The 21796-nt window shown below is 40.7% G+C and overlaps 1 protein-coding gene across 4 annotated transcripts in view; it reads right to left on the reverse strand.

The window, feature by feature from the left end:
* The window catches only part of SLIT2 (slit homolog 2 (Drosophila)), a 540750-nt gene that overhangs the window by 14600 nt on the left and 504354 nt on the right, over window positions 1-21796 (reverse strand). For all 4 annotated transcript variants that reach the window (XM_006874347.1, XM_006874345.1, XM_006874346.1 and 1 more), the window contains one exon: window positions 2879-3033. In XM_006874347.1, the coding sequence (XP_006874409.1) occupies window positions 2879-3033 (155 nt within the window). The remainder of the gene's footprint in view (window positions 1-2878; window positions 3034-21796) is intronic.

Genomic DNA, 21796 nt, shown 5'->3' on the forward strand with positions numbered 1-21796 from the left:
GATCTACTTATGAAAATCAGCCAATGAAAACCCTATGGACTGGAAATAAGGTCTGGTGATCTACTTATGAAAATCAGCCAATGAAAACCCTATGGGTCACAGTGGTTGATCCACAACCGATTTCAGTTCAAACAGGTTTTCAGGGGTCACCCCGAGTCAGACACTTTCTCAGCAACAGCTTAAATTAACAACAATAAATGCTCTATCATACAGAGCAGGAGATGGAATGAAATGGCTGTATATGAAGTAAAGCTTTGGTCATGGGTTTTTGGAATCCCAGGGGTAAGTTAAGCTGCCTTTGCATTTGCCAGAGAAGGCTTCTACCTGGGGGTCTAACGCCCAGGAGGTAGCACGTCCAGATGTCCTCCTTGGGGATGTCCCTGATGTTAAACTGGACCTTGTTTTCTGTTCTTTGCCAATTCAGGTTCCCATGCCCTCATATAGCATGCAGAGCCGTAGGCCTGAAGATACTTTTATTTTTAAATCTGAATCACTTTCTGGGATGCATTCTGAAATGGAAGGAAGCGATGGAGCATGTTTTCTGTAGCAAGGCAGGGATGGAACAACCTTCATTCTATTGCCCCAGGCCCAGTGTCCTCGAGAGACTAGCCTTTTAGGTTTTGAGATTTAAAATTGTTTTCTATGTTATAAAATGTTCTGACCCAAACGGCCCCATAGTTCTGTATGTATTTATTTATTTCCTCTTGTTCTTTCTTCCTCTTTTTCCCCTTCCTTTCTCTTTCTCATAGTAGCCAAAGCAGTTTCTAATAAAAGCATAATAAGGTCATGGAGAAAAATAATAAAATTAATTAACTTAATGAAGGATAAATCCAGATATAAACAAAGGGGAAAACTCAGAAAACTCTAAATTGCTTCCCTTCCTGCTCTATGTTATAAAACAAGTAGCCATGAGGATGGCTTTGGAGTCAAGTTTATCTATACTCAAATGAGTTATCTGTCACTGAATAGCATTGCATACTTGGATACATTATATAAAATTGCTGAGGTTGTTCCTCAGGGCCTATAAAAGAAAGAACAGTATGCCTACTTTACTAAGTTCTCTGAGGATAAAGGCTGAAAAGAAGGTTGGCATTTGGCACACAGCGTGTGCTTAGTAAAAATCATTTCTTTGTTCTCAAATTAGAGGTTCATGTGGGACTTGCTTCTCGCAACCCAAAGCAGCAGCAGTTATCTATAGTAACTGGAAGTATGAAAAACTTTTTTTTTAAATGAGTCTCATTGTTGGGAGTACCTAGAAGCAATTAAACACATTAACTCACCGAGAAGACAAACTACGCAATACCTTTAATACACAATCTTTGTTACATTTGAGCCCGTTGCTGTTGCCTCTTTTTTTCTGACACTCCATGACTTAACCAAGCACGCGGTCTTAATCCAGGGTCTGGTCCCTCCTGATAACATATCAGAAGTACAAGAGACTACGTCTAGCCACTCTGGCTTCTAAGGAGCATTCTGGCTGTACCTCTTCCAACACAGATTTGTTTGCTCTTCTGGCACATGGTAGGTGCTCATTAAATATTTACTCAAATGAACTTTTGAGTGTTTCCCAAAGCCAAAACTCTATCAAAGTGTATCTACTGCTGAAATTATTAAACAAAAAGAAGTGCTCTGAATGTTCAGGGCAATTCCAAAACATGATCTAAGGAGGATTCTGAGGGTTGAGCTAATTGTGTAGTATCCCAAGGTTACTATTTTGAAATAAATAATGCAAACTTCATGTAGCAACCTGTCTTGATGAGGAAATCACTAATAATAGACATATCTGGGCTTTTGCTTCTTTTTCTGTGAAATGAGTCAATTGTGCCATTCAGTTCATCAAACTTGATTCATCATAACTCAATTCAATGGGAACCTGCTCTCTGGGTCCCTAGACTTGATTTTTGGAATGTTATGGCTCCAGTTTTGATTTATTCCTCCAGATAGGCACTAGTGTGTGAGTTCTCTCCTTTGTGGTCCTTCTCCTCCAGGCTCCAATAGAATTTTGCTCATACCCTTCTCCCTTACCTGTTTACTTTTCTACCCCTTATTTCTTGAAAGTCAAGTCACTCTATAGTTTCAAGGACTAATCTACCTTTGCAACTCTCTTGCTCATTAACTCTCAGGCCTCAGTTAAACAGAACAACTTTGTTGCCCTGTTTCCACATCAGCAATTGGAGGGCAGGATGGCCAAATTTCCTCTCTCATACTTTGGATATATTGTCAGGAGGGACCAGTTGCTGGAAAAGAATGTCATGTTTGGTAGGGTAGAGGGTCAGAGAAAAAGAGGAAGACCCCCAATGAGATGGACTGGCAGAGTGGCAGCATCAATGGGCTCAAGCATGGCAACAATTGTGAGGTTGGCCCAGGACTGGGCAGTGTTTTGTTCTGTTGTGCACAGGGTCACTATGAGTTGGTACTGACTCGATGGCACCTAACAACAACAACCTCTGAAGGAAGCTGGATAGTATCTGCCTCCTTAGGGAGAGTTGGGTCATGTATTCCTCAGTTTGCTTTGAACTAGTTTCATCACTTTTCTTAATTGTCTTATTTGACCTCTAACCAACTTTCTTTTTTCTCTAGATTACATCAGAGACTAAGATGAAAGGCTACGGTGTGTGAACCATCTAACATGCGATAGCCACAAAGGATTATGAATGTCCTTCTCAGCTCCAACCACACAATTGGTTAGACTCAGTGTTGGGATTGCAACAATGATCTAACACCTAGGACTCTTTCTGTTCTACTATTTTTGTCCATCTTGAAGGCAATGATTGGTCAATATCGTTAAGGGTGATGGTATCGGGTCCAACATCTTCAGAACGAGTGTAAGATAAAAATCACAGGCTGGGGACCTACTGGAATTTGGATGAGCTCTTACCTCCTACGTAGAGTGGGGAGTCAAGATTCAGAGTGGACTGTTTTGACAGGTTGGTGATGATCTTGGGGCTCCCTCCATCCACGGAGAGGGAGAGACTCTGATCCAGGGCAAGCAGTTCCACAATATGGAAGTTTCCATCATTGATCGTCTCCACACTGCAAAGTAAAAACAGCTCAGCTGATCCTCAGATTTTCTTTTTATTAAAGACAAGGGGTGCTGATACAAACTCCTATAAGCAGTCCATGGGGAAAAGATGCTCCGATATTGTCAGGAGGGACCAGTCGCTGGAGAAGGATATCATGTTTGGTAAGGTGGAAGGTCAGAGAAAAAGAGGAAGACCCCCAACAAGATGGATTGGCCAAGTGGTAGCATCGATGGGCTCAAGTGTGGCAACAGTAGTGAGGTTGGCCCAGGATCGGGTAGTGTTTCATTCTGCTGTGCATAAGGTCGCTATGGGTCGGTACCAACTCAATGGCACCAAAAAAAACAACATATAATATTAATAAGGAGCTCTGATAGCATAGGGGTTATGAGTTGGGCTGCTAACCTCAAGGTCAGCAGTTTGAAACAACCAGCCATTCTATGAGAGAAAGATAAGGTTTTCTGTTCTTAAAAAGATTTACAGCCTTGGAAATCCTATACAGGGTCACCATGAGTCGGAACCAACTCCACGGCACATCACCACCACCACCATATAATATTAATGAAGATAAAGACTAGTAGTTGATTTTTTTATAAGATGTATTTAAAAGGAGTTATCGTCAGTTTGTTTTGGAGCTGGGTACAAATAAGTTAGTTCTCTTACTGGGAGAACTGTAAGTGAGTACATTTCCTCCTGATCTAGTCACATTCTCCCAATATGTAGAAATTACAAAGGATAATTTATGCCTTTGCTTTTAAAGGCCACTCTGGCAGCTTAGTGGTTACGAGTCGGGCTCCCAACCTCAGGGTCAGCAGTTCGAAACTACCAGTGGTTCCATGGGAGAAAGAAGAGACGTTCTGCTCCTGTAAAGATTTACAGCCTTGGAAACCCTGTGCAGGGTCACTCTGAGTCGGAACAGACTCCACAGCACATAACAACAACAATAAAGCTCCATTTACTCAGTTGCTGTCCATTACTCAAAATAGCATTAAAGAGATAAGTATGCCTATGCCAAATATACTCCAGAGACTCTTGATGCTATGACACTCTGATGCTTCCATCCTCTTGAGCACTGTACACTAAAACATCTCAAAATCAAGCCCACACATAAATATAACAACCATCCTGATAGAAGCTTTGAACTTTACGAAATTCATTCATAGATAAGATACTCTTGATTTTCTTCGGTATTTTCGTAGGGTCACTCCTTGGGAGAAAGATGAGGTTTTCTGCTACCATAAAGATTTACAGCCTTGGAAAACCTATATAGGGTCCCTATGACTCGGAACCGACTCCACAGCATACAATCCACCACCACCACCCATTCAATATCACTGTGAAGAGGGCTATGCTTAGAGATGAAGTGGAAATAGAATACTGTGTAAAATGTTTAATACAGTCATATTTGTAACTTTCAAGGGCCAGGTCTAAAACATATTATTTTAAAAGAGCTTTGAGATGGAATTATAGACATTCACTTGTAAGATGGATAAAAAACAAAAAAGATTGAGAAAATGGTGTAAACTGAAAAATGAGGATTGAGAAAATTAGGCAAATTTGGGATACAAAATAAATAACTGCCACAGGGTTTTAATATCCCACTTTATTGTTACAGAAGACAAAGATGAGAGCAGGGTCAATTCAAATACAAGGTGCGGTGTTGGCAGTTCACTCTCATTACAAAGGTCAAAGAATGTGTCACTATGGAAGTTGGCACCAGAGAGTAAATAAAAAAGATTCAAGGCTCTAACTTGCTGGGACACAGACAGGAAAGGTTAAGAAAGGTCTAAAATGGACACATGGCAGCATATGACAAAGAGATTATTCCTAAATATAGTGGCTCTACAGGATAAAGAAGGAGTCCTGGTGTGGCGCTGTGGGTAAATGCGCCAGAATGCAAAGCCGTTTGAACTGCAAGGTTGGTGGTTTAAGCTCATGAGTGTCTCCTTGTAAACCCTATACAGGGTCGCTATGGGTCAGAACCAACTCAACAGCACTTAACAACAACAACCACAGGATACTAAGAGCCTATGGTGGTACCATAAATTTACTTGATATGGATTTTCTATCCAAGTGACTGGGTGGGACCATGCAAATAAGGTGTACAGGACTCTATGGCTGGGATTGGTTCATTTTGCCCTCCAGCTAGGCTTAAAAGGAACCATCTCAAAGCAGAGAGGGAAGATCCCAGGACCATGAAGAAGGAAGAACGTGAGTGAAGCGTGAGATACAGCAACAGCAGAGGCAATAGCAGAGGCAGTGGCATGGAGAGATCGAGCAGTTTTGGGCTCTATACCCGCAGACTGAGTTAAGCTGAGTGCCTGTGGGCAGGAGACTGGCTTAAAGACTGTGCCCTTCGGACATTTCAGACTGGCTGAACGGGCTTTGTATCATGTGCTAGAGCAGGCTGATGTCAATGGACCTCACGGCTGAGAGGCAGAAGACCAGAACCAGAATGAGGCGTGCCTGCAGCGTGGCAGACAAGAGGTGTTCCTGAAGGGAGAACTGCTGTATCCTGAGTTGGCTTTGATCCTGAATTGCACCCTGTTCACTGCCCTAATAAACCCCATAATTATGAGCATTGTATGAGTTCTGTGTGGCCATTGCAATGGATTATAGAGCCCAGATGTGAAGCAGAGAGTGCTGTGGGAGGAATGGTTAGTGTCAGAATAGAGTAAACAAGGTTGTAGGGTGGAAGCATGACCTTTGCTTCATGGAAGCTGGCCTTGGGTTGGTTTTGAGTTTGTTTCTCTTTCTCCCTTGTGAAACCAGGAGACCCCAGACATGGTCTGCACATGGTTTAAACAGCTACAATCCACAAGTTTGGGGTTTGAGCCCACCAGCCACTCCTTGGGGGAAAGATGAAGTTTTCTGCTCCCTTAAAAATTTACAGCTTCAAAAATCCCATAACAGGGTCTCTATGAGTCAGAACTGATTCAATGGCACTTACCAGCTACAAGCAACAAATAGTTCCTATGGGGAATGTGGTGACTCTATACAAGAAGCACCAGACTTCAAACCACAAGGTTGGCAGTTCACGCCCACCAGCTGCACCATGGTAAATGATGAGGCTTTCTGCTCCTTCACAGATTTACAGCCTTGGAAACCCTACACAGGGCTGCTATGAATCAGAACTGATTTGATGGTGCTAAGCAACAACACAAAACAAATAAATGGGTCCAGTATGGAATTGACAGAAATACTGATAGAAATTTCTGTATGGTTCTCACCACCAGGGGCTAGTCATATTCCGTAGCTTCCTCACACAGACTGAAAAGTTTGTGTACTTTGTGGACACTATGAACCAGGCTACCAACCAAATGGTGAGAACATCTGACAGTTTTTTGGTTTCACTAGTGAGAAGTGCTTGCACTTTGATGGCTTGTCTCTGAAATAATTTTTTAAACAAAATAAATATAAGTAACGTAAATCAGCATGTTTACCTTCTGCACACTTAATTATTCCAACATTTAACACCATTAAAATCAGAGGTGGAGCTATGAAATCACTTCCTAAATAAAGCTGCAGAATTACTGTGGTTGTATGCCTTTGAGATGCTTCCGACTCACAGGGACCCTATACGGATTTCCAAGGCTGCAAATCTTCACAGGAGCAGGAAGCCTCATCTTTTTCCCAAAGCGTGGTTGGGGGACTTATCCTAAAGTGCCACAGGTGCCCCAGACTAACTGCTGTTGTTATTGTTGGTGTTACGTGTCACTGAGTCATTTCCAACTCATAGTGACCATGTATAAGGTTTCAGAGGAGTGACTGGTGGGTTTGAACTACCGACTTTGCAGTTACCAATACAGTGATTATCTACACCGGGATTTAAATATCACTGTCTCTGAGGTGGCATCTGTTGAGAATTAACATCAGCCAGCGGTTAAGTTGGACTTCTGGTATGGCGCTGTGGGTTAATGCACTGGACTGCAAGGTCAATTTGAACCGCAAGGTCGGCGGTTCAAGCTCACCAGGCACTCCTTGGAAACCCTATATAGGGTCGCTTTGGGTCAGAACCGATTTGAAGGCACTTAACAACAGCAACAACAGTGGTTAAGTATCAAGTCCTGGGGTGGCGCTGTGGGTTTATGTGCTAGGCTGCAAAGTCAGTTTGAACCGCAAGGTTGGTGTTTCAAGCTTACCAGCCACTCCTCAGAAACCCTATTCAAGGTCACTATGAGTTGGAACCAAGTCGATGGCACTCACTTAACAACAACGTATTGGTTAAGTATACAGATATTGCAGTCAGAGAAATCTAGATTTGAATCTTGGTCCTGCATTCACTGCATGTCTGAACTTAGACCAGCTACTTAATTATGAATACACTTTAGCTTTATCATCAGTAAAGGCTAATAAATATTACTCCCTCCTGTAATTATTTTGAGGTACAAATGAAACGACTTATGTAAAATGCATCACACAGCAACTAGCATATACAAAGCAGACATATAAATTAAACATTGGATATTAGCATCCCTACTACCACCATTTAGGAGTTCTTGTGGCATAATGGTTATGACTCAGGCTGCTAACTTCAAGATCAACAGTTTGAAACTATGAGCCCTTCTGAGGGAGAAAGATGATGCTTTCTGCTCCCGTAAAGATTTATAGCCTCGTCAACCCCATACAGGATTGCTCTGAGTTGGAACTGACTCCATGGCACACCATCACCACCATCAACACTGGGCTCCAAACCAAAAGGCCAGCAGTTCAAACCCATCAGCTGCTCCTCAGAAACCCTAGACAGGGTGGCTATGAGTCACAACAGACTGAACAGCACTTAACAACAACCATCATTATCATTACAAATAATCTAATGCTGCATCAAAATCAGTTAGAGGAATCAACTGAATCCAGCTAGATTTTCAAATATTAATCATTAGGCTTCGTCTCAAACTTTGGACACATTGTCCGAAGAGAACAGTCACTGGAGAAGGATGTCATGCTGGGTAAGGTGGAGGGTCAGAGAAAAAGAGGAAGACCCCCAACGAGATGGATCAGCCAGGTGACATCATTGATGGCGTCAAGTGTGGCGGCGGTAGTGAGGTTGGCCCAGGATCGGACATTGTTTCGTTCTGCTGTGCATGGGGTCGCTATGAGTCGGTTCCGACTCGATGGCACCTGACAACAACAACAATGTTAAAGACTGGAAGAAATAAAATAAAATAGCTTCCTTTGAGCTTGTCTTGTACAAGTTACTGAAAGTTTTATGATGTAATATTCAAATAGATGTTTACATGGAGAGTTTGGCAGCCATAAACTTAAACTTAAGAGAGAATTTGTATTGCTTTAGATGAGGAAACCAAAACGTAGAGACAGAAACTGTCCCAAAGTTATAAAGCTAGTAAACCTGGGTACCTTTCCATGTGGCCTATTAACAAAGAAAGGAGGGTTACCATGGAAATGAGAAGAACATATAGATTGCATCTCCTCTTTCTCAACAAGACTAAACTTCTCAGGACTAGGGACCTTCTCTGTTGAGTTTATTATTTATTTATAAATTGTGTGTTCACCACTCATTTGTCAGTATATCGTACTGTGGTGATGTGCATGTTGCTGGAAGCTATTCCACCAGTATTTCAATATTAGCAGGCTACACCCGAGATGGACAGGTTTCAGCTGAGCTTCCAGATTGAGACAGACTACAAAGAAGGAGAGAAGGACTACTTCCAATATTTAGCCACTGAAAAGGTTATGAATGACAGAAGAACACTGTCAGCTAGCACCAGAATATTGAAACACGATGAAGACCACACCAGCATATTGTCAGATAAAGTGCTGGAAGATGAACCCCTAGGTTGGAAGGCACTCAAAACATGAGTGGGGAAGAACTACCTACTCAAAGTAGAGCTGACCTTGATGAGGTGAATGTAGTAAAGCTTTAGATACATTTGCTGATGGGGAACAACTCAAAATGAGGAGAAACATCTGCAAACACCCATTAAAAATAAGAACATGGAACATAAACTAAGTATGAATCTAGGAAATTTGGAAGTTGTGAAATATGAAATGGAACGCATTAAGATCGATATCCTAGGCATTAGTGAGCTGAAATTTTGAGTCTGACAATCATATGGTTTACTATGCCAAGAATGACAAATTGAAGAGGAATGCCCTTACAGTCATCATCAAAAAGAACATTTCAGTTTAACAAATGGAAATTTATTTTTTCTCACAGGTTAGGAGACTACAAGTGCAAGTTCACATCACTGGCTCTAAGGAGAAGGTTCTTCTCTCTGTAGCCTCGGGGGTCAGGTCCTTATCTCTTTTCAGCTTATGTTTCTCAGTTCTTTGATAATCTTCATATGCGTGTCGCCTGCCTTCCACTAACCCAAAGGTGTTTGGCTTAAGGTACACCCTACAATCATATGACCTTCTTAATATCAAGAAAATCCTATTTCCATATGGAATTACAGCCACAGGTATGTTGTTGTTGGGTGCTGTCTGGTCAGATCTGACTCACAGTGACCCTATATAGCGTTTCTAAGGAGCAGCTGGTGGGGTTTGAACTGTTGACCTTGTGGTTACCAGTCCAGTGGTTATCCAACAGTGTAACACCAAGACTCCAGCCATAAGTATACGGGTTAGTATTTTCAAGACATATTTGGCCAGACACAATTTCCATTCATAACAAGGATCTTCTCCAATGTACACTAAAATTTGTACAGTAGCTTTTAACACCATCTGTATTTTTATTTTTGTTGTCCAAATGGTCACATTTTTTTCCCCAGTTTAAAAGCCCCAAACCTGTCTGATATTTAATTTTTCCTGCAACCTTAACAACAACAACAACAACAACAAAAAGAACAATTTCAAGATCTATCTTTAAGGGCAACACTGTCTGTGATAGGATAATATCCACACACCTACAAGGAAGACCACTTAACACAACTATTATTCAAATACACACCAACCACTTAAATCACTGATGATGAAATTGAATTATACCAACTTCTTTGTCTGGAAATGATCTAACATGCCATCAAGATATACTGATAGTTACTGGCAATTGGAATGCAAAGGTTGAAAACAAAGAGGAAGGATCACTAGTTGGAAAATATGGCCTTGGTGATAAAAATGATGCTGGAGATCACATGATGGAATTTTGCAAGACCAATGACTTCTTCATTTTAAACAACATAAAGGATTCCTCTACACATGGACCTCACCATATGGAATACACAGAAATCAAATCGACTACATCTGTGGGGAGAGATGTTGGAAAGCCTCCCATCCATATCATCAGCTAAAATCAAGCCAGAGGCATGCCATGGAACATTGCTCATATAACAAGTTCAGGTTGAAGTTGAAGAAAATTAAAGCAAGTCCACAAGAGCCACAAGATGACCGAGACCATATCCCACCTGAATTTGGAGATCAAATTGGTACAGAAGGAAGAAGTCTAAGGTACACTGAAGGCATTGGCAAAGAACAAGGCTCTGGGAATCGATGGAATACAAATTGAAAAATTTCAACCAGCTGATGCAGCATTGGAGGCCTAACTTATCAATGCTAAAAAGTTTGGAAACAGCTACCTGGTCAATTGATTGGAAGAGATGCATATTTGTGCCCATTCCAAAGAGATGACCCAACGGGTTTCCAAGGCTGTAATTCTTTAAAGATGCTGACTGCCACATATTTATTCCATGGAGCGGCTGGTGAGTTCAAACTGCTGACCTTTGGCTAGTTGTTGTTGTTGTTGTTAAGTGCCATAGAGTTGGTTCTTGCCCATAATGACCCTGGGTAGGGTTTTCCAAGGAAGAGCTGGTATATTTGAACTGCCAACCTTGTGGTTCAAACTGACCTTGCAATCCAGCGCATTATCCTGCAACACCACTCCAGGACTCACTGGTTAGTCGCTGGAAGTTTAATCTAGCTGAACCAAACCCCAAACCAAAGCCAATGCTATCAAGTGGATTCTATTGCCACTGAGTGGACCTCCATGTTACCCAGTAAAACGGCTCCACGGAGAGTCCTCATCCGTCATCCTAATGGAAACGGATCACCAGGTTGTTCTTCTGCAGTATTAGGAGAAAGCCCCTTAATTTGAAAATGGACTAAAAAGGATATACGAGGAAGGTGTTTCATCTGTTTTCTTAATTTAAAATAGTTGATGATGTCTCCAAAGAAACTGGTTTAGAAAATGACATTCATTTCAAGCCAAAGAAAAGGCAGCATGCAACTTTTATTAATAAGACTCCAGTTTCTCCCTTTTATATATTGTTAAGTTACTTTGGAGGGTGGTAACTTATCAGTGCAATTGTCTGTAAGAACAACTGCTGCCTCGCCATAAGACTAGAACCTGGCATTGTCTAGCCACCATTACTGGATTTGTCAAAGAGTCTATGGATGAATACTGATAAAAAGGAGCAAAATGCAGATCACAATTTCAAAATCAAATTGAATCCAGGCTTTCTGAAGCCATCGAGAGTGCATGAAACTCTAGAACTAATGCCCTGGAATAATCTTGAAACATTACATAAAATACAGCTCCTGAGTTTTCTTTAACCCAAGTAAACATTTTTAGGTGCTACCAAATTGGGTCTGACTTACAGCAATTCTATGTACAATAGAACACAACACTGCCTGCTCCTACACGATCCTCACAATCCTTGCTCTGTTTGAGCCCACTGGTGCAGCCACAGCACCATCTCATTGAAGGTCCCCTTCTTTTTCACGGTGTCCCTACTAATTGTTGTCTAAGACTGTCTGCCTTGAGCACCGTGCTCTTTTAAAGAAATGCTTGGTGGTGGCAGTGGTGGTGTGCAGTAGAGTTGACTCTGACTCACAGTGACCCTGCATAGGGTTTCCGAGGCTGTAAATCTTTACAGGAGCAGAAAAATCTCATCTTTCTCCCATGGAACCACTGGTAGTTTTGAACTGCTAACTGGGAGGTTAGCAGCCCAACTCATAACCACTATGCTACCAGAGCTCCTTACATGGGATCAATCTGACAGTAATTCAAACAGGAACACCCAAACTTGCAGGTAACACCCATTTGACCTAGCCTCAATGGCTTGGTAATCAGAACTTGACTAGAGGAAGATTAAAATACAAAAAAAAATTTTTTTTTTTTTTGATTGAGGAAACAAGGGTAAATTGTTCATGGATGTAGTAGCTCTAAATATCAACAGAGAGGGAAGGAGTTTTCACATCAAATATCAATGCTATCCCCTCTGTACACAGTGTAGCTAGGGATAGGCAACTTAGACACTGGCTACCTAAAATGAGAGGGTGATAAAGGCACGAAGTGACTGGCTTACAAATTTTCAAGAGAGAGTTTAGTTTAAGAGTATGTAGAGGAAGACAGCGTTTCCACTGAATAGTTTTCATCTTGTCTAGATGGGTCTGGTAAAAAGAGATGGGGATAAGATTTTTATGGTTCAATAGTGAGTAATTGCTATCTTGACTAACTGTGACTGTCACAATTGTAAAGGTAGAAGTTTTGTAACAAAAATGGGGGAGTAGTTAATCTTACAATCCTAAAACAGAGGACCCTAGGACCATCAAGGTAGAAGAGCATGAGCAGAATGTGGGGCCCTATCCAGAGAAGCAGTAACACTGGAGACGGAAGCAGAGACGGACATGGAGAGAGGGAGCAGCTGAGGACTCTGGACTCATGGGAAGGGACTATGTGGTGGTGGCCAGGAGGTAGACTTTCAGAACGTGCCCTTTGGTGTTTTAAACTATTATATATGTCTGAGTGTTTTGCTTTTAAAAGAGCTAAAATGAATAGAGAGAAATACTGTTAACCGATGGTACATGGAGTGGATTATAATCATTATAATGAAACAAGGTGTACAATTTGTTGAATGTAAAACTGATGATCTGCCCTGTAAACTTTCACTCAATCCACAATAAAAACTTAAAAAAAAAAAAAAGAAGAAAAGTAATTCAAAATGCTAGGTGGGAGGCTGAGGGAATAATGAGCGTATCTTAATGGGGGAGGGAGGAATAATTTGGGAATGCAGGGTGAGAAGGGTCGCACACCTGAAGAATGGAATCAATGTCACTGAAGGTCACATGTGAAAATTGTTGAGTTGCCACATGTTCTCCCCATGTATATTCTCAGTAGCAGTAACAAATTTTTTTAAAGTGTGTGACTTCTTTTCTGACTAAATGCTTTTCAGCTGCTATGATGTTTAGGACTAAGTTGTGATTCATTCCTTCATTCATTGCACTATTGCTAGTGTCCTAGTCTCTACGCACTGGGATGATTAGGCTGTTTGTTACGGTCTACATTCATTATTAGGCAGTGCGTGTCATCTAATTATTGCTCTTTACAGTCTTTTAGGCACTAGGGTGCTGGCAAAAAGAAAAAGTTTGTAGCATTTGCTGATTTCCAAGGTGGAAATGCATCCACCATGAGTGATGTTAGGCTAACATCAATAGGATGCCATGGAGCTTGGGTCTCAAAGCCCAGCTTAACTATGTTCCTTCTACAGACTTTCCATCTGATGTGTGGTCCTTGTAGCACCGTATCACCTGGAAATCTGTTTGAAGGGCAACTTCTCAGAAACTCCATCCAGACCCACTGAGTCAGAAACTTTAGATGTAAAGCCCAACAACCTATTTTCAATGTGTCTTTTCACAGGTTCTGAGTGAATGTCATTTGATGACAGTTCTGCACCCTTGCCAGTATTGTGGGTCTGTAGGCAGTATACTGGTAGCATAGTGGTTACAAATCGGGCTGCGAGCCGGAAGGTCAGCAGTTCGAAACTACCAGCTGTTCCACGGGAGAAAGATAAGGCTTTCTGCTCCTATAAAGATTTACAGCCTCGGAAACCCTGTACAGGGTCGCTGTGAGTCAGAACCAACTCCACGGCACATAACAACAACAACAGGCAGTATACATGTTTACTAAGATAGTTTCCTATTCCTGAGAAATACGATGAGAATATGTTCAGGTCACTTTTGTTCTACTGAAAAAGGACTAATTTGTTATTTCTTTAGTTTTGAAGTTCTGCTGGCCACTCTCTGCTAGAGATAATCACATAAAATAAGTGTCCTCATTTCAATCTATTTGAAACAATAACCAGCATGTAAAATGCAATTTTTTTTTTAGGGAAAAAGCCCCACAGAGAGGCAATAAATTAAAGTACACTTACTGTTTTGTAATTTTACCAGATTTCTTTTAACTAAAATAAACAAAATCCATTTCCCTGACTTTCGAAGATCAACCAAGTGAAAATATGCACCTGATATACAAAAGGATTACCATATGTGATACACAAGTAGCACATTAAATGTGACATTGTTTAGAAAACAAACTTCTACCAAAGTAAAAAATCTATATACAAATGAAACTGGACTGAAACCAAACAAATTGTATGAGTTGTGACTATGCAGAAATATCACCTCTAAAACATTTCCATGATGTGTTTCTAGTCATTTTATGTAAACCAGGAATGCACCAATATTTAAAAATGCAATTTAACCCATCAGTCTTTCTTTATTTATCAGCTTTTGAGAAAGCTGATTGTAACAGGTTATTGATGGATTTACTAGAATGATGGAGGAATGACAGAAAATCACATTTTTATGAGCTAGTAAGAGCTTTGGAGTTCTCGTGCAGGTTAAGCACTGGATTGCTAACCACAAAGACAGCAGTTCAAGCCTACTAGTAGCTCCCTTGGAGTGACTACGTTGTTGTTGTGTGCCGCGGAGTCGGTTCTGACTCATAGCGACCCTGCATAGTCTTTCCAAGGCTGTAAATCTTTATGGGAGCAGAAAGCCTCATCTTTCTCCCACGGAACAACTGGTAGTTACGAACTGCTGACCTTGAGGTTACCAGCTCAATTCGTAACCACTACACTACCAGAGCTCCAATGAGTCAGAACCAACTCGACGACACTTAACAACTGCAAAGTAAGCGCCTGGGCCACGACACAGGTCACTGGGTAAATGCAAGCCTGGGCCACGACACAGGTCACTTGGAGGAATGGCAAGTTAAAGGACTGGAAAGAAAGGATTAGGAAAAAGTTCATCCAATGAAGCAGGGGATGGCCTCAAATGAAAGAAAGAAATACAAACACTACAGGTCTCAGTGATGTCCAATTTTGGACATTCTGAATTTGTGATCATTAATTGCTATCACTATTTATTTTTTGCTATGCATTGTATCAAATCATAAGATTCTTATCACACTCCCACAAGAAGTACACGATCATTAATGATCCTGATTTAATGGATGAGAATCTCAGGGCTGAGCGCTTCTGTTATTTGCCCCTCCCCCTCACTCCACACAGTGAGAAGACAGTTAATGGTGTAACTGGAACTAGAATGAAGGCAGGCTGTCTTTAGAACATTGACTCTTTTCTACTATTTTAATTTTTCTGTGTCCAGACATCCCAAAGGCTCAAAAATCAAAGTGATAAAAAATGGTTTTATGTCGAAGTCTTGCTCACCACCAATAACTAGCTTCTCTCTGGGCAAATATGTGGTAATACAAATATATAAAATTATTTTTTTTTACTTTGTTTATACTGTTTGCATTAAAAAAAAATTATTGATTTGAGTGAATGTTTACAGACAAGATCCTCAACTTTATGTTCAACAAATCATATATCATACACTTTGTTTCACCTCAATGATTACAGCTCCTCCATGCCTTAAAAAAAAAAAACAAAAGAAACTTAGCAGTATACATTCTTTAAAAGTGTATTCTTATATACTGGGAGCTGGAGAGCTTCCTCATTCAGTCTTCCTTCTACAGTACAATCTACTGATCGGGTATAGGTAGAAACTTGGGCTGTGTCCAGAATGCTATCTCTAGAAACAAAGTCATGGTGGATACAATATTACATCTATCTCTTCAGGGATATTGTGGGCTAAAGTCCCAGAATTGGGATCACATAGGTCTAAGGGTAGGTATCTATACAATTATGATGTTGTTGTTGTTGTGAGGTGCCATCGAGTCAGAACCGACTCATAGCGACCCCATGCACAGAACGAAACAATGTCCGATCCTGGGCCAACCCCACCAACGCTGCCACACTTGACGCCATCAATGATGCCACCTGGCTGATCCATCTGGTTGGGGGTCTTCCTCTTTTTCTCTGACCCTCCATCTTACCCAGTATGACATACTTCTCCAGTGACTGTTCTCTCCTGACAGTATGTCCAAAGTATGAGAGACGAAACTTAGCCATCCTGGCCTCCATGGAGCACTCTGGCTGCACTTCTTCCAAAACAGATCTATTGGTACTTTTGGCAGTCCATGGCACTTTCAGTATTCTCCTCCAACACCACAACTCAAAGGCATCAGTTCTTCTACAGTCTTCCTTATTCACTGTCCAGCTTTCACATCCATATGAGGTTACTGAAAATACCATGGCTTGAGTCAGGCACACCTTAGTTCTCAAGCTGACATCTCTGCTCTTCAACACTTTAAAAAGTTCCTGTGCAGCAGATTTGCCCAATGCAATATGTTTTCTGATCTCTTGACTGCTGCTTCCACGAGTGTTGATAGTTGATCCAAGAAGAATGAAGTCCTTGACAACTTCAATCTTTTCTCCGTTGATAAGAATGTTGTTTATTGGTCCAGTGGTGAGGATTTTTGTTTTTCTGACATTGAGATGCAACCCATACCGAAGGCTGTGCTCTTTGATCTTCATCAGTAAATGTTTCAAGTCCTCTTCACTTTCAGCGATCAAGGTTGTATCATCTGCATATCGCAGGTTGTTAATGAGTCTTCCTCCAATCCTGACGCCACGTTTTTTTTCATAGAACCCAGCTTATTGGATTATTTGCTCAGCATACAGGTTATATAAGTATGGTGAAAGAACACAAGCTTGTCGCACACCTTTCCCAATTTTAAAACATTCAGTGTTCCCATGCTCTGTTCGAACAACTGCTTCTTGGTCCAGGTACAGATTCCTCAGAGGTACAATTAAGTGTTCTGGAATACTCATACTTCTCAATGTTGCTCATAGCTTGTCATGATCCACACAATCAAAAGCCTTTGTGTAATCATTAAAGCATAGGTAAACATCTTTCTGATATTCTCTGCTTTCAGGCAAGATCCACCAGACATCAGCAATTGTGATAGGGATTTCCAAATTGCCCTCCACAGAAAATTCTAAGCTATTTGCATTTAATGTCTGAATACAGAGGGCATACTTTCCACTCTTCAGCTACACTCCAGAAAGAGATACCAGAGAGATATTCCTGTAGAGCTACAAAGCAGATGAGAAATTAGATCTGGAGTTCAGGAGAGAAGATAGTGATGAAGAAATAAAGTATGTCATAAGCATAGTGCCCATAATAGGGGCCACAGGAAAAATACATGAAATCTACAGCAAAACAGCTACGAGTGCTTGTAATGAAGAAACATGCAGACAGAACCAATGGAAGCTCTATACTCAAAGGAACATTTGAGCCCATTTTTCAACTGAAAGATATGAGCCAGTAGACAGAGATTTATGATGTAAAAGAAAGTTGCGAAAATTAAGGTGACAGTCTCATTATGGAACACTGGGGAAGGAGTAAATTTTAGGTTGAAAAGGGACAAACAAATATAGAAACCTGAAATTTATTCAGTTGGCAATACAAAGCCACTGAATGGCTTAAGCTTAAGCAAAGATGTACCTGCAGATATAGAAAAGCCTATGACACTGTAGCATGGTTTATAAAAAGAGAAGTTTGGAAACCAACCCAAGTTCTTGCTAAATAAACTAAGGTATTTCAACTCAATGAAATGTACTGAGAGAAAAAACTGAGAAGAAAGGAAGGAGAGAAAGAAGGAACAAAGCAGACAAAATTTAGAATTTAAGATTAATCTGGTTAGAGATGTTGGCTTTAGGTTCCACTGAGTTGGTTCTGACACACAGCAACTGATGTACAATAGAACCAAACTTTGCCCGGTCCTGTACCCTCCTCACAATTATTATTATGTTTAGATACATTGAAGCCACTGTGTCAATCCATCCCACTGAAGGTTTCCTCTTTTTTGATGACCCTCCACTTCACCAAGCGCGATGTCCCTCCTGATAACATGTCCAAAGCATATGAAGATCAAGTCTCACCTTCCTCCTTTCCTTAGAAGTATGGCATTCTGGCGGTACTTCTTCCAAGACAGATTTGTTTGTTGTTGTAGCAGTTCATGGTACCTTTCATATTCTTCACTAACAACACCATTCAAATGCATCAATTCTTCTCTGGTGGTGGTGGTGATGGTGACTATTATGTTGTCGATTCAGTTCCGACTCATAACGACCCTGTACAGGGTTTCCGAGGCTGGAAATCTTTATGAGAATAGAAAGCCTCATCTTTCTCCTGTGGAGCAAGTGGTGGATACAAACTGCTAAAGTTGCACTTACCAGTCCAGCTCCTAACTCACTACACAGTCAGAGCATCTTCAGTCCTTCTCTAATGTTCCTTATTCATTGTCCAGATGTTACATGCATGTGAGGCAAATGAAAATAACATGACTGGAGTCAGGCACAGCATAGTTTTCAAAGAGACATCTTTGCTCTTTGACACTTTAATCTTGTGCAGCAAACTTGCAATATAATATATCATTTGATTTTTGTGACTTCTGCTTCTCATTATAGATCCATATAAAATGAAACCTTTAAAAACTTTTAAATATTCTCCATTTATCATGATGCTGTTTATTCATCCAGTTGGGAGGACTTTGGTTTTCTTTATATTGAGTGGTAATCCATACTGAAGGCTAAATTATTTTTTTCTTCATTGACAAGTAGTTCAAGTTCTCTTTAATTTGAACAAGGAAAGTTATGTCATCTGCATATTATACATTGTTAATGAGCCTTCATCCAATCCTAGTATCACCTTCTTCTTCATATAGTCCAATTTCTTGGGTTATGTGCTCAGCATACCGACTGAATAGTAAGGGGAAAGGCTACAACCCTAGCACACACCTTTCCTGATTTGACAGCAGGCAGTATCCCCTTGCTTTGTTTCTATGACTATCTCTTGGTCTATGTACAGGTTCGCATGAGCATAACAGAGTGTTCTGGAATTCCCATTCCTTAGAATGTTACCCACAGTTACATATGATTCATGCAGTTGAATGCTTTTGCATAGCCAATAAAACACAAGTAAGCATCTTTCTGGTATTCTTTTTCAGCTAACATCCATCTGATTTCAGTATGTTATACGTCCTTTTCTGTATCCAGCCTGAATTTCTGGCAGCTGCCTGTCAGTGAGTTGCTGCAACCATTTAAAAATTATCTCCAGCAAAATTTTACTTCTGTGTGTTCTGTGTGTTACCAAGCCTTCTGCTTGGTCACCTTTCTAAGGGACGGGCACAACTATGGATCTCTTCAAGTCGGTTGGCTAGGTGTTGTCTTTCAAATTTCTTGGCATAATGAGTTGTGTTTCCAGTGATACAAACTTTTGTTGACACATTTTAATTGGCATTCCATAAATTTATGGATTCTTATTTTTCACTAACGTCTTCAGTTCAGCTTGAATTTTTTCCTTGGATAACAATGGTCTTTGATCATATGCTACTTCCTGAACTGTTTGAATGTCCACCAACTCTTTTTGGTGCCAAGATTCTGTGTATTCCTTCCATCTTCTTTTGATGATTACTGCATAATTCAATATTTTACCATGGAGTGTTTCAGGATTGCAAGTCAAGGCTTAAATCTTTTCTACAGCTCTTTCAGCTAGAGAAACCGTGAGCACGTTCTTCTGTTTCGTTTGCATATTTCAATGTATACTTTACTTCATCTTCTCGTGCTGTCCTTTGGCATTTTCTACTCAGTTCTTTAAAGCCATCATTTCTTCCATTCCCTTTAGCTATTCTACATTCATGAGCTCTTTTAGAGTTTCTTCTGGCATCCATTTTGATTTTTTTCTTTTTTCTGTACTTTTTAATGATCTTTTGCTTTCTTCACTACGATGTTTTTTATGTCATCCCACAACTCTTCTTGTCTTTGATCATTCAGTGCATCAAATCTGTTCCCAAGATGCTCTTTAAATTCAGCTAGAATACATTTAAGGTTGTATTTTGGCACTTGTGGACTTGTTTTAATTTTCTTCAGCTTCATCCTGAACTTGCATATGAGCAATTCATAGTCTGTCCACAGTCTGCCTCTGACCTTGTTTTGCCTGATGATATGAGCTTCTCCACTGTTTCTTCCCACAGATGTAGTCATTTTATTCCTGTGTATTTCATCTGGTGAGGTCCATGTGTATCATGACATTTATGTTAAAAAAGATATTTGCAATGAAGAAGTCATTAGTCTTGAAAAACTCTATCATGTGTGATTTCTATCACAAATGCCATATTTTCCAACTACTAATCCTTCCTTTTTGTTTTTTCGCATTCCAATCACCAGCAATGATCAATGCACACTGATTGCAACTTTGATCAATATCAGACTGAAGAAGTGGGTAGAATTCAATTTCTTCAACACTAGTTTTGGTGGTTGTTGCATATATTTGAATAATAGTCGTATTAACTTGTTGTTGTTGTTGTCAGGTGCCATTGAGTCGGAACCGACTCATAGCGACCCCATGCACAGCAGAACGAAACAATGCTCGATCCTGGGCCAACCTCACCACCGCTGCCACCCCCGAGTCCATCAATGATGCCACCTGGCCGATCCATCTCGTTGGAGGTCTTCCTCTTTTTCTCTGACCCTCCACCCTACCCAGCATGACATCCTTCTCCAACGATTGTTTCCTCCGGACTACATGTCCAAAGTAGGAGAGACGAAGCTTAGCCATCCTGGCCTCCAAGGAGCACTCTGGCTGCACTTCTTCCAAAACAGATCTATTGGTTCTTTTGGCAGTCCATGGCACCCTCAGTATTCTCCTCCAACACCACAACTCAAAGGCATCAATTCTTCTACGATCCTCTTTATTCACTGTCCAGCTTTCACATCCATATGAGGCTAACTAGTCGTATTAACTAGTCTTCCTTATAGGCATATAGATAATTATCGTATCCTAGACAGCATTCCATTTCAAGTTATATCTTGAAATGTTCTGGATATGACACCATTTTCTTCACTTTGTCATTCCCAGAATAGTAAAACATATGATGCACTGAAAATGGCCAGTATCTGTCCATTTACGCTCACTGATGACTCACATATCAATCTTTATGTGTTCCATTTCATTTCTCAAAAACTTACACTTTTCCTAGATGCATACTTCACACATTCCACATTCTGATCAACACTGGATCTTTGTAGCTTTTTCTTCTCATTTCGAGTTGTGCCCTATCAGCAAATGAAAGCCCCTGTGAAAGCTTTGCTCCATTCATGTCATTAAGGTCAACTCTACTTTGAGAAGGCAGCTCTTCCTCAGTCATATTTTAAGTGTCTTCCAACTGGAAGGTCTCATCTTTCAGCACTCTATCAGACAGTGATTTTCTAGTATTCATAAGACTTTCAAGGGCTAATCCCTAAGAGGTGTCCTGGTGTGGGGCTGTAGACTAAGCACTAGACTTCTAGCTGGAGATTTCAATCCACCAGCCATTCCTCAGAAATCCTATACAGGTTCATTGTCAGTTGGAACTGACTCAAAAACACACCAGCAACAGCAACAACAGTCTCTCAGAAACAGACCAGCCTTAAATAGGCTGAATTTCTTTCTAATCTGTGCTTAATCTGCAAATTCTGCTGAAACCTGTCCACCAAAAGTGACCCTGCTGGTATTTAAAACACCAGTGGCATAGCTTCTAGCATTACGGTACCATGAAAGTCACCACAGCATGACAAAATGACAGATTTGGGGCAATATGGTCACAGTATGAAGAGCAAATGGGAGAGGAACAATAGTTAGGGAGCCTCGGA

Source organism: Chrysochloris asiatica, unplaced genomic scaffold (assembly GCF_000296735.1).
Source record: "Chrysochloris asiatica unplaced genomic scaffold, ChrAsi1.0 scaffold00270, whole genome shotgun sequence".
Classification (NCBI taxonomy): Eukaryota; Metazoa; Chordata; class Mammalia; order Afrosoricida; family Chrysochloridae; genus Chrysochloris; species Chrysochloris asiatica.